The sequence below is a fragment of the Mytilus edulis genome, chromosome 14 (genome assembly GCF_963676685.1).
Source record: "Mytilus edulis chromosome 14, xbMytEdul2.2, whole genome shotgun sequence".
In the NCBI taxonomy this organism is placed as follows: Eukaryota; Metazoa; Mollusca; class Bivalvia; order Mytilida; family Mytilidae; genus Mytilus; species Mytilus edulis.
In genome coordinates, this window is record NC_092357.1 from 9,380,366 (window position 1) to 9,392,428 (window position 12,063).

At 34.0% G+C, this 12,063-nt stretch overlaps 1 protein-coding gene across 1 annotated transcript; it reads right to left on the reverse strand.

Moving 5' to 3' along the window:
* Nucleotides 1-2,786: 2,786 nt before the first annotated feature.
* LOC139503798 (inositol oxygenase-like) lies at nt 2,787-4,741 on the reverse strand. Its single transcript, XM_071293725.1, has one exon. It carries the CDS (start codon nt 4,640-4,642, stop codon nt 3,773-3,775), a length of 870 nt encoding a protein of 289 aa, XP_071149826.1. The 5' UTR covers nt 4,643-4,741; the 3' UTR covers nt 2,787-3,772.
* Between the last annotated feature and the right edge of the window lie 7,322 nt (nt 4,742-12,063).

A 12,063-nucleotide genomic window follows, 5' to 3' on the forward strand; every position in this document is an offset into this window, starting at 1 on the left:
TCCATACCCTCATCTAAGAAGAGTAGCAGATTCTGTACCGAGGATTGCCGAATGAAAACTATCCACAGATTTCAAATGATGCGTAGGGCCGTAACTAACAAAATGTTTTATATGGTCAGGATATGCTCGCTGTATTGAAGACCCATTTGTAGTCTTCCGCTGTTTTCTGCACTTTCGTCGGGTTGTTGTCTCTGACAATTTCCCTTTAGTCATCCTCAATTATAAACATATGTGTAAAAGGCGGCATTATGATAGGCTGGAGTTTGAGGCCAGCTAAGTACCTAAATGCTGAGCCGTTTTTCGTGCTTTGTTATGCAATTCCTGTTTGGTGTGAGCCAAGGCTTCGTGTTGAAGACCGTACTTTGACCTACTAGTATTATGGTTTACTTTTTACACATTTTGACTTGGACGGAGGGTTGTCTCATTGGCACTTATAACACATCTTTTTATATCTATCTTCACGGTTTCAGCTGCTGCATTCGCCCTATTACAGTTGACGTGCGCCTTCAGATTTAAGCGGTTTGTTTATCATTATTCCATACCAATTCAGTAGCGATTGTACTAGTATTTGCCCTATAAAACCGACAGATTTCATAAAGCAGCAGTCTTTAAATAAGAAGTGAGCTTTTACAAATACACATGTATCATTTTATGTGGTTCTTTTGTCTATAGCTAATTTCATATTAGTTTTCCATAAATAGGAGACAACCGGCATTGTTCCGTCACATAATTTACGGTACTAAAAGTCATAGTCTTATGATGAGATAACCTTATAATACCGTATTTAGTCCGAGTAAAAAGGCACGACATGAACAATGTTAAACAATTAAAACGAATAACAAACGGACAATTTAGAAGAAACAAAATTACAAGTTCATAGATATGTGATGTAATAATTTTGTGTCAGAAAAAGCACAAACGTGTGCAAACACTTCAAGGTTTCGTCAGATTATATACATAATGTAAATATTTTATAATGGTGTCCGAACTGTTTGGCATTCGAAAAGAATTTAAACAGCTTAAGCTAGGCCGTGTTCACATTGACTCGGACCTAATCTCGGTGTTGTGTTAGTGTAACTCACACATAAACTAAACATAATTACGTTCCCATTGATAAAATTCAATGTTTACATGTAGTTTAAATCATGTTTTTCTACATGCAGTCCATAGCCGATGTAGGCCTTGTGTAGGTTAAGTGTACACAAAACTAGGCATTCGTAACTTTAATTTCCCCATGTATATTTAAAAAAGATACAATTTTTATATAAAATTGATACTTATAACACTTATTACCAAAGTTCTTTACAGAAATATTTGTCTAAACTTGCTATACTTATTTGTTATAAAAACACTTTACGTAGCCTTGTATTAACCCCTAATCAAGACTCATCCATCATCATTGCCGAACACATAATTCATTTGAAAAAAGGTCTTCCCGAATCGATTGAACGTACACACTGACAGAAATATTTGCCACTGGGTTTATACTCAAACAACGATTCACTCATAAATGTATTACTGAAAATGGTGAGTTTAATTGTGTGTAGTATCTCAGATCCGTTAAAATACAATTAGAAATAAAAAAAAAAAAAAACATTACCCCTCCCTTTGCCAAATACTCCTTGGAGAAAAAATATCATTTGAAACAAACAGAGATAAGCACGCTCATTGCGAGCCTATGTTTTGAATGCGTAATCGAGACATCTTCAAACTACTGCAAATCATCCAAATTGACTTTCTGAAAGTAGCAACCACTTTACTTTAAAAAAAAAGGGGGGGATGTTCTGAGTCAGATTTTTTTCTCTCGCGAAAGTTTATAATTAGTTTTTTTTTTCGATGGTACCAATTCAATATTTAACACTATAATGTATGGGGGGACTTTGGATTCAGAATATTTGTTCTTTCTAATCATCTGAATAACCCGATTTTTTTAAATCAAATTGTGGAAAAATCCATCCCCCCCTTTTTTTTAAACGTTAAATGGTCGTTCCCTAACTGCTAAAAAAGTTGTTCGAAAATTTGAATTCGGTTCTACAAAAAAAATGCACATTTAAATGACATATAGTTTACAAGTGTGAACAAATCTAATGTACAGGTAGCTAAACAAGGTGTATAGATGTGAACAAATTTAATGTGAAACTAGTGTACATTACATTAAACATGTTTACTGCACACGGCGTTTGGTGTGAACACGGCCCTACTCGCATGCAGCGACTTTAAAATCTTGTTTCTCGGGGATCGTTTTCAGTTTTGAGATGGTCCCTTAAAACAGATCGTTAATCCCAAAGTCGGATGTTATACTGTATACATTAAATATAGTAACATAAACAACATTAATATATTAGTCAGGTGTTGATGCAATATGTCTAATAATCGTGACATAATAGATAAAACACATACTATTCTAGTCATTGTAACTCGCTGATTTATAGTGTTGACCTAAATTCAGAAGTCGACTGGCATACATTTAAAGGAGCAACCATTAAATTTCAGGGGGGAGGAAGGGTATGTTTTGTTCGTCTTAGTCATATCCCCCCCCCCCCCCCCCCGCCATTAAATTATTTTCCAAAATTTAAAGCTATAAGGTATTTGGAAAATCTGGATCCTGAATATTTCTTTTTGTCATATGCTTGTACAAAATATCTTCTTCTTATTATTGATTCAATATTTATCCATTTAAAATATCCCTGAAACCCCTCGCTGTTATTACATTATTCCAATGAGGCACCATCATTCATTACCATAGAGTATTCATCATGTAAACAAAGATTCATAAAAGAAAACAATTTTTTTAAATATTCATATTTATTTCTATAACAGTACAATTAAACAATTGACAGCAATGGATGGTTGTCATATTTAGTCTCATTGTCAATTATACCCCATCTCAATAGTGTTATACAAACATGATTCTAAAACAAATCCCATTTGCACTGAAAATTTGTTGAGTCAATCTTACTTAAAAAGACAGTTTATAATGCATGAAAGTTTAGAATATTTCTTAACGTATCATTAATTTACATTTTAGCGTATTTTATTTTGAAAATTCCAATTTGATGAAAAACTCGAGTAAGTAAGGAATGCGCATAGCGCGCGCATTACTGACTAAATTGCATTTGTTTTCGGAACAATATATACATACTAGTACACTGTATATGGGGAAATGGGCATAGCGCGAAATTCATTATTGGCTCCTTAAAATTCAGTTGTTTTCGGAAAAATATACATAAAGATACCATATTTGTGAAAATGCGAAAAGCTCGTAACTGACAAAATTAAAGTTGTTTTCGGAACACAATATGTGCTAGTATATGTGATTTTTATGTAGTTTTTAAAGTTAAATTTGGAATATTTTATGAGCAAGTACCTTCCAAAAATATGCTAACCAAATGAAAATAATTTATAAGACGTCAAACATTTGTAGATTCTAAAACGAATCTGTTTAAAAGTGCTTGAATTACTTTTTTTTCTTTTTTTTTTATAAAAAAAACCCAATATAATTAAAAAATCTTACGTCTCTCGATAATCCGTGTTCAGTGTGAACAAACGATTTGAAACTACATAGACTGACACACTATAATATAGGTATAAAAAGGGAAATCTTTTGTAGAAGCTTAAAATTGCTTAGATGTATATAAATACCAAAGTATTCAAGGAATTCTCATATTAATGATCCGATATATAAATTATCCTATAAAACTACTGTAACACATGCTTTGAGCATTTTTTTTCTCACTATAACAGCAAGTCAAAGTTTTTCTGTAAGACTTTTCTACCATTTTAGCTTTCCCGGAACATATTTCTCCACAAGTTTTGTGTAATAAGGCACCAACTCCTCTAGCGGAGGAATATCTGGAGTTTTGGAATACAGATCAAATTTATTGAACTCGTTCACCCATTTCATCATTTCCAAGTCCTTGTTGTCGCACAGATATTTGTAAGCACCGGAAGTGTGCCAGGGATAAAATGAATGAAACCGGATGCAGTATAAGGCTTCCTCTGGAAGATGGCAAGTATTTTCGGGAGCTTTCAGAACACGGTAAAGATATTCATCGTGACCCCAAGACATGTAAACGTTTGTCAAACCGCAGTTTTCTTCGTAGATTCCTAGTTTCGTGTTGGTTTTCTCATTTTGTAAATCGGGATTGTCTTTAAAAAGTTCGGCGTCAAACACGATCGATTTATCGGGACGGCAGCCGACTGGAAAAGTATCTCCAACGGTCGAAAATTGTGGTTCACCCCACAGCGCCATTACTTTTCCAACATCATGGATCAAACCTGTAACTTGGAACCATTCGTTGTTAGGGTGTTTCTGTCGGATACCCTGGGCCGTTTGGAATGCGTGGACGGAATTCGGTACATCGACATCGGGGTCGCTCTCATCCATAAAATTGTTCAACATGTTTAGCGCTTCCATAATGCTCATCTCGCCATGGTTGAATTTGCACCAATATTCATTTTTCTTTTTCACATAATCCAGGGTCTGGGTAGTGTGCATTGCTCTATATGTATTGATCACTCTTTCGGGTGATGTGTGGATATCGAACGTACGGTAGTCATCTTTGTCTTTATATTCTGGACGGTATTCTGACGGATCTTCAAGAGACACCGAGCCTGGAAGTACGACTTGAGCGTTCGACATGATCGTAGCATATGATTGTATTGAATGATCTATAGTCTACCTATGTATATAGTTTCAATTGATACTATACAATAAATCCGGTTAGAACCGCTTACATTTTTAATACCTGTATAATCGTATAGTCTATTCCAAATAAGTTTGTTTTGGTGTCAAGGGATGTTCTCAAAACGTAATTTTTTTTGGTGATGGGAGTACGTATTTATACGTGGTTGTTGATGTTTTACGTTTTAACTGCAGGAGGGGCCGGTTGTGTAGCCTGGTCGGAAAATGTCTTAAGTGCAGTTTTACAATTGATTAAATAAAAAAAAAAATGAGAAGACAAATGGGGAATATGTCACAAAGAGACAACACTGAACTCGACCAAAGAGCACACAGCATGCAACTATTTGCAGAAAATCGTCTTTCGCCGTTAATACAGATAATGATGATATAAGCAGTAAATGTAGAAACATTTGTAATCATATATATTATTGCGATTGTTGGACTAACACGGAGAGCGATCGAAGTGTAGAAGTATACTAATTAACACCATGAAGCCATTAAATTGGATGTCCTGCTTTTTAATATCACATGTGCTTTTCGAACGAACAAAATTAAAGGATATTGCTTAAGACTCCCTTCTCGTGCAATTATTGAAATCTATCATGTTGCAAAACATTACATCATGGAGTAACTTAAATCAGATAAACCCCAAAAGGGCTAACACCCTAAGGGTGTATTAATATACTTACATTTCGTCTTACATAGAGAAATTTATCAATACGATTACCTTAATTTTTTAGATTAAATTTGATTTAAGTCGGTTTCGTAATCTTTTGGCCATAAGATAATTTTAAACGTCTTCTTTAAAAGGATTTTAACAAAAATTCATGTAAAACAAATACTTCATATCAAAAGTTTTCTAGTTATTTTAAGAGTTGTTCAGGTGGCAGAAACCATGCAGTTATTTTACAATAAATCTTTAGAATTTCATGGATTAACCGATTTGTGATTAAATTTTCTTGAAAAATATATACAAATAAAATGTATGGTTTCAAGTGTTTAAGATGTGCGCGTACTTTAATATGTTAATATATAGAAAAATTTTTAAATCTATAAATTCATTGCTAATAAGGCAAAAAAAATTATGCTCTTATATAAATCTTATCCTCACCTGCAGAATCCTCCTAATAGCAGAAAAGAATTTTAGGCAAAATTTCAAGAGATAAATTATATTCAATGAATAAGAGCTTTGTTCTGATCCTATCCTTACCATCAAAATCTCAAGACAGTTTTGTTAACAAAAATTAATTTCCCCCTCACTTTGACTTTATGCCGTCAAGTGAGGAGACCACAATTTTTCATGACTTCTGATTGGACTCATACCACATCTTCTTATATCTCAATATTAAAGATTCTACAATTCAGGTTAATGGTGGTTTTCCAGGCGCTTATTTCCGAAAAAAAATACCCCTATAACGTGATGTAACCTAAATGGAATATTAAGGTATATTAATTATTGTTAAAAGAAAATAGAGACAAGTGCCTGTGGGTGCTTGCTACTATCGGTTTTATTCCGTCATTACTATATCTGTTTGACTCGTTTTTGTTTGAATACTACTACTTGCAGAGACTGGTTTAGGGGGAGTATGCATGATATACGTTTTACATGATTTTACTCCTGCATAGGTTTGTGCCTCCTCTCTTTTCAAAATCCTAGTTCTGCAGATGACTGTAATACATTCAAAATTAGAAACATGTAACATAAAGTTATAAAATTTGACCGCTAGTTCAAGTTTAGATAATACTATCAAACTGACCTATCAAGCTGTTCCAAATATTGACACGTCTGGTGAAAAACGTGATGGTTCGAAACTCGGGGCAATAGGGACAATAGTCTTGGTATCAATCAAGCCTTTAATGATGATTTATTTATGGTTCCGGACAGATTATACATGCTTTAAATCAGATTAAAAATGCTGTAAAAATAACAAAATAGCAACACGGCAAGATGAACAATAAGTCTGAAACTTATATCAGAACATAGGGGTCCTTGCTGTTGGGTGTGAACCAAGGCTCGCGTTAAAGGCCGTACTGTGACAAATAATGGTTTACTTTTACGAATTGCGACTTGGATGAAGAGTTGCCCCGTATGCCCTTATACCACATCTTCTTATTTATATATAAATGTTGTTTTTATATTAGAAAATTGGACAAGAAGCAATCAGCCAGTTGTTAATAATTAAAGTCTCACTGTTTGTCCCTTCCGGAGCACCCGAGATCACCCGCGGGTTTTGTTTAGTTATTGTTGCCCAGTTTTTTATGCTGTGTTTTGTGTACTATAGTTTCCGTCTTTTCTTCGTTTTTCTTTCGTTTGCTACGGCAATGTCAGTTTGCTTTCGCCATATGAGTTTGAATATCCCTTTGGTATCTTACGCTATACCAGTGCCTTTAATAGCTTACTAAACGGTTTAGGATTTGCTTGCTGTTAAAGAGCATACGGAGATCGATAATTGTTCACATCTCTTTTTATGGAAAAAGAAGATGCGGTATGATTGCCAATGAGACAACTCTTCACAAAGGACCAAATGACGCAGAAATTAACAACCATCGGTCATCAAACGGCCTTCAACAAAGACCATACCGCATAATTAGCTATTAAAGGCCAATTCAAATGAGAAAACTATCAGCCTAGTTTATGTACAAATTAATGAACGAGACAAAAACTGAATTACGGGCTTCAGCATGCCTTGGGACATGACATGTGGAGCAGGATCTGCTAACCCTTCCGGTTGGAGCTTCTGAGATCACCCCCAGTTTTTGGTGGGTTCGTCTTCTCGACACCAATATCAAGTTTGTCAAACCTGCATTTAATGTAATGACTCTTGGGCATTTATATATAAGGGAACAACCATTTAACTTAATGGGGTATGGGTTTTTGTTCGAGTCAATAAAGTTTAACATTTTTATTTAATTTTTCAACGCTTTCAGTCATTTTTTTTTTTAATATTTAACACTATAAGGTATGGGGGAATAGAGTCCAGATTATTTTTATGGTCACCCACATGATCAGATTTTTTTCTTCGTGAAATTGGGAATCAGAATACTATAGTACCCCCTTTGAAGTTAAATGGTCGTTTTCTAAGCTTTTTCTAGATCCAGAAAGACAACTGAGCATTTAAATGAATAAAACAAATTTAAATATTTTTCTTGTTATTCTAATAATTGGACTTAGTTTTTGGCATTTTCCCTTCAATTTACGCTTTAACTTCAACAGTAGCAAAAGTAGGCTAGACACACGGTTCAGTTTTTTTCTTCTATATTAAACAGAAATAGACTTGCAGAATAAGTCTACTTATCCATCTCTTAAAACATCCACATTATTCGATGCCTAATGGTGCACCAAGTTTAAAATAAAACTGGAAGCTCTATTGAGCCTGAACTAGTCACCTGTGTGTATCTTATACAAATGGTAAAGCAATACAGCTCATCAGAGCAAACTTAATAATAAAACAGATGGTAAATATTACCTGTTAACAATTTCCTATTGTGTTTCAATGTCACCTATAATGTATATATATATATATGTATTTTGAATAAAAGCTCTAGAGCTTTATGTTGTATTGCTATATAAAATTGAGAATGGAAATGGGGAAGATGTTAAAGAGACAATCCAACCAAAGAGCAGAAAACAGCTGAATGCCACCAATGGGTCAACACAGTGAGGAAATCCAGCACCCGGAGGTGGTCCTCAGCTGGCCCCTAAATAACAAATTTTGTACTAGTTTAGTGAACATGGACATCATACTAAATATATGTATACCCGACTTTAAATAAATCTATAATGCTTATACTTTTTACGTCTTCTGGAATCTATCTCAAATTACTGAAAGTACCCATACTTCTTACAGACATTCACATGAGCACTACTGTCTAATTTCGTTTATAATTCATTCATTGGTTGAAGAGAAAAATATTGAAGTGTTTTGAATCAACGAATTTTGTTCTCGTCCCAGAAGCCATATTCAATAATTGGACTTTAAACCAACCGGCGCGGGACGTTTGCGCTTTTTCAGAGGACATTTAATTTTGAGCTTTTATTTTTGGACACTTGCGCTTCAAATCATAGGACATTTGCGCCTTTTACATAGGACATTTGCGCTTTTGCAATATTTTGTTTTTATAACTATCCTCCTCTTTTGTCCGAGCTTGGGACCGGCAGGTTTGACCTGGTAGAGTTAAAAGTTTAAAAATCATCGCATAGTAGCACATTTTTTAGCACATTGATATTTGTTAAAAAGTTTATACATACAGCTAAAACTAGTAAAAGAAAACATTGTAAAGACATGAAAACACGTACAGTCATCACAGGTTAGTTTTCGCTTGATATCTGAAGCCCAAGAACTGATTTTTTTTAGCTCTTATCTGTTCTGAATGGTATTTCGCACATATTTCAAATAAATAATCATGTTTCACAATTCTGGGGTGCCTGTTCATCAATATTATAACAAATCGTAATGTATTTCGCCGCTTTTTGTTAAATGATGCTCTTCAAAAAAGATTTTTTTTTAACAGAATGCATGAGTGAGTAGAACTGTCTGCACCATTTGTCGTAATAATGACAAATATAACTTAAATTCATCTACGTAATAATATTACTTCTCATTAAAATAACAGATAGACGACTAATAATACAGGTGATTCAAAATTTAAAGCGCAAATGTCCTATCATTTTAAAGGTAAAAAAGCGCAAACGTCCTGTGCCCAAAGCTCGAGGCCCAAACACTTGGGAGATACCTTTTGAAAAACATTTCTGCATTGTTTACAATTGATTTCATTTGTTATAAAAGGAATAACAACATGATATCATTAAGTCATGCTAAATTGCTGCAATCTTCACAATTTTAGCAATCTAGTTAAATTTTAGACGGTTTCAGTCTTAACTGAAAGTGGCCACATTTGCATTCATTCTTAATATTGAAATGTAGGTTGTATTTGATGATAATACATAACATATATAAAGGTTGATGATGAACACGGATGCTGCCACTTTCATTTTTGACAAAAACCATTTGATAAGTGACATTTTTTGGCATATTTGATAGATTTTTCACATTAAGCTTGGATCGGAGCGTCTTCAATGACTAAATCAGTTAAAATCTTTCACATAAACTAATTGAATCAACTGAAATAGACACTTAAATGTTTATAGACCAGCGGTAGAATCAGAAAAAAATTAATAAGTGTTTAAAAAGTGTCCAAAATCTTTTGAGGACAAAATCGGCCCTTACCAGACCTCTTTCAATTACTTCTCGATGTTACATTAGAAAAATCAAAAGGGAGATTACATCAATAGATATAAACAATTCACCAGAGTTTCATGAGAATTGCTGAAAGCATTTTTGAGTTATTGTCTGAAAACTGGAAAATGCCCCCGTTTTTAATGAATAAAACCCCATAACTTAGATATGTAAAATCATAAATTTATAAAATTCTAAAAGGAGCTTACATCAATAGATGGAAACAGGTCACCAAAATTTCTTGCTAGTTGGTGAAAGCATTCTTGCGTTATTGTCTGAAAACTGGGAAAAAAACCCCTTTTTTATGAATACAAGAGAGCACACACTGAAATGTCTCGCCTTCTTTACTAATCATTGATATTATGTTGATAGTCCTAAGTATAAAGCTTTATTACAACGGTACATAAACTTAACATTAACCAAGATAGCTAAACAAAGACCAATGAACCATGAAAATGAGGTCAAGGTCAGATGAACCATGCCAGGCAGACATGTACAGCTAACAAAGCTTTCATACAACAAATATAGTTGACCTATTACTTATAGTTTAAGAAAAATAGACCAAAACGCAAAAACTTAACACTGTGCAATGAACCGTGCAATTGAGGTCATGGTCAAATAAAACCTGCGGGACTGACATATAGATCATAATATATTTCCATACACCAAATATAGTTGCCCTTTGGCATATTATATTAGATAAAAAGACCAAAACTTAAAAACTTAACATTGACCACTGAACCATGAAAATGAGGTCAAGGTCAGATGACATCTGCCTGCTAGACATGAACACCTTACAATCATTCCATACAACAAATATAGTAGACCTATTGCATAAAGTATGAGAAAAACAGACCAAAACACAAAAACTTAACTATAACCACTGAACCATGCAAATGAGGTCAAGGTCAGATGACACCTGCCAGTTGGACATGTACACCTTCCAGTCCTTCCATACACCAAATATACTAGCCCTATTGCTTATAGCATCTGAGATATGGACTTGACCACCAAAACTTAACCTTGTTCACTGATCCATGAAATGAGGTCGAGGTCAAGTGAAAACTGTCTGACGGACATGAGGACCTTGCAAGGTATGCACATACCAAATATAGTTATCCTATTACTTATAATAAGAGAGAATTCAACATTACAAAAATTCTTAACTTTTTTTCCAAGTGGTCACTGAACCATGAAAATGAGGTCAAGGACATTGGACATGTGACTGACGGAAACTTCGTAACATGAGGCATCTATATACAAAGTATGAAGCATCCAGGTCTTTCACCTTCTAAAATATAAACCTTTTAAAAAGTTAGCTAACGCCGCCGCCAAATCACTATCCCTATGTTGAGTTTTCTGCAACAAAGTTGCAGGCTCGACAAAAAGCTTCTATTAACTCAGAATTTATAAAAATAGAAAGGGAGCTCATGTCAATAAATATAATTAATTCACCAAAATTTCTTGCAAGTTGCTGAAAGCATTCTTCGATTTATTGTCCCAAAACTGGAAAATCCCCTTTTTTTAAAATGAATAAAACCCACAACTGGGGAACATAAAACCTAAAATTTGGAAAAAATTAAAATGAAATCACGCCAATAGATATAAACAATTCACCAAACTTTTATACAAATTGGTTAAAGTGTTTTAGAGAAAATGTCCGACATGTTGACAACAGATGGACATACAGACAACCATAACACGTCCTGTAAACAGGCTTATAAAACATGTAAAAAGTAATGTTTGTTGATGATTCAAAGTAACAACGCTTGGACAGGACTTTGTCAGAAAACTTTTGTTTCCTTCTGCTGGATTCAAATGTAACAGTACAAGAAGGACACTAGATGCCAAATAGTAGGGGAAAAAAGAGTGTTTGATGTTGATCAGACTGTTAGAAACATTTTTTTTAAAGAATAGTACAACTTTGAAGAAGCAACTAAGTAACTTTTGACTGTCGGTGAGTAGACCAGAATAGTTTCAAACTATAAAACTGCTTTTATAAACACTTCTATGACTCATATTAGTATTAAGCTAAGTGCTTGAATCAAAGGCAAAACGAACCTAGTTCCAACAGATATTAAATGACTATGTAAGTAATTCACATTAGGGCATAAAATTATAAGAATTTCAAGACTTTTGTCA

Bases quoted from the DNA above. Each gene is read 5' to 3' on its own strand.
- LOC139503798 (XM_071293725.1), bottom strand. From the start codon at position 4,642: ATGTCGAACGCTCAAGTCGTACTTCCAGGCTCGGTGTCTCTTGAAGAT.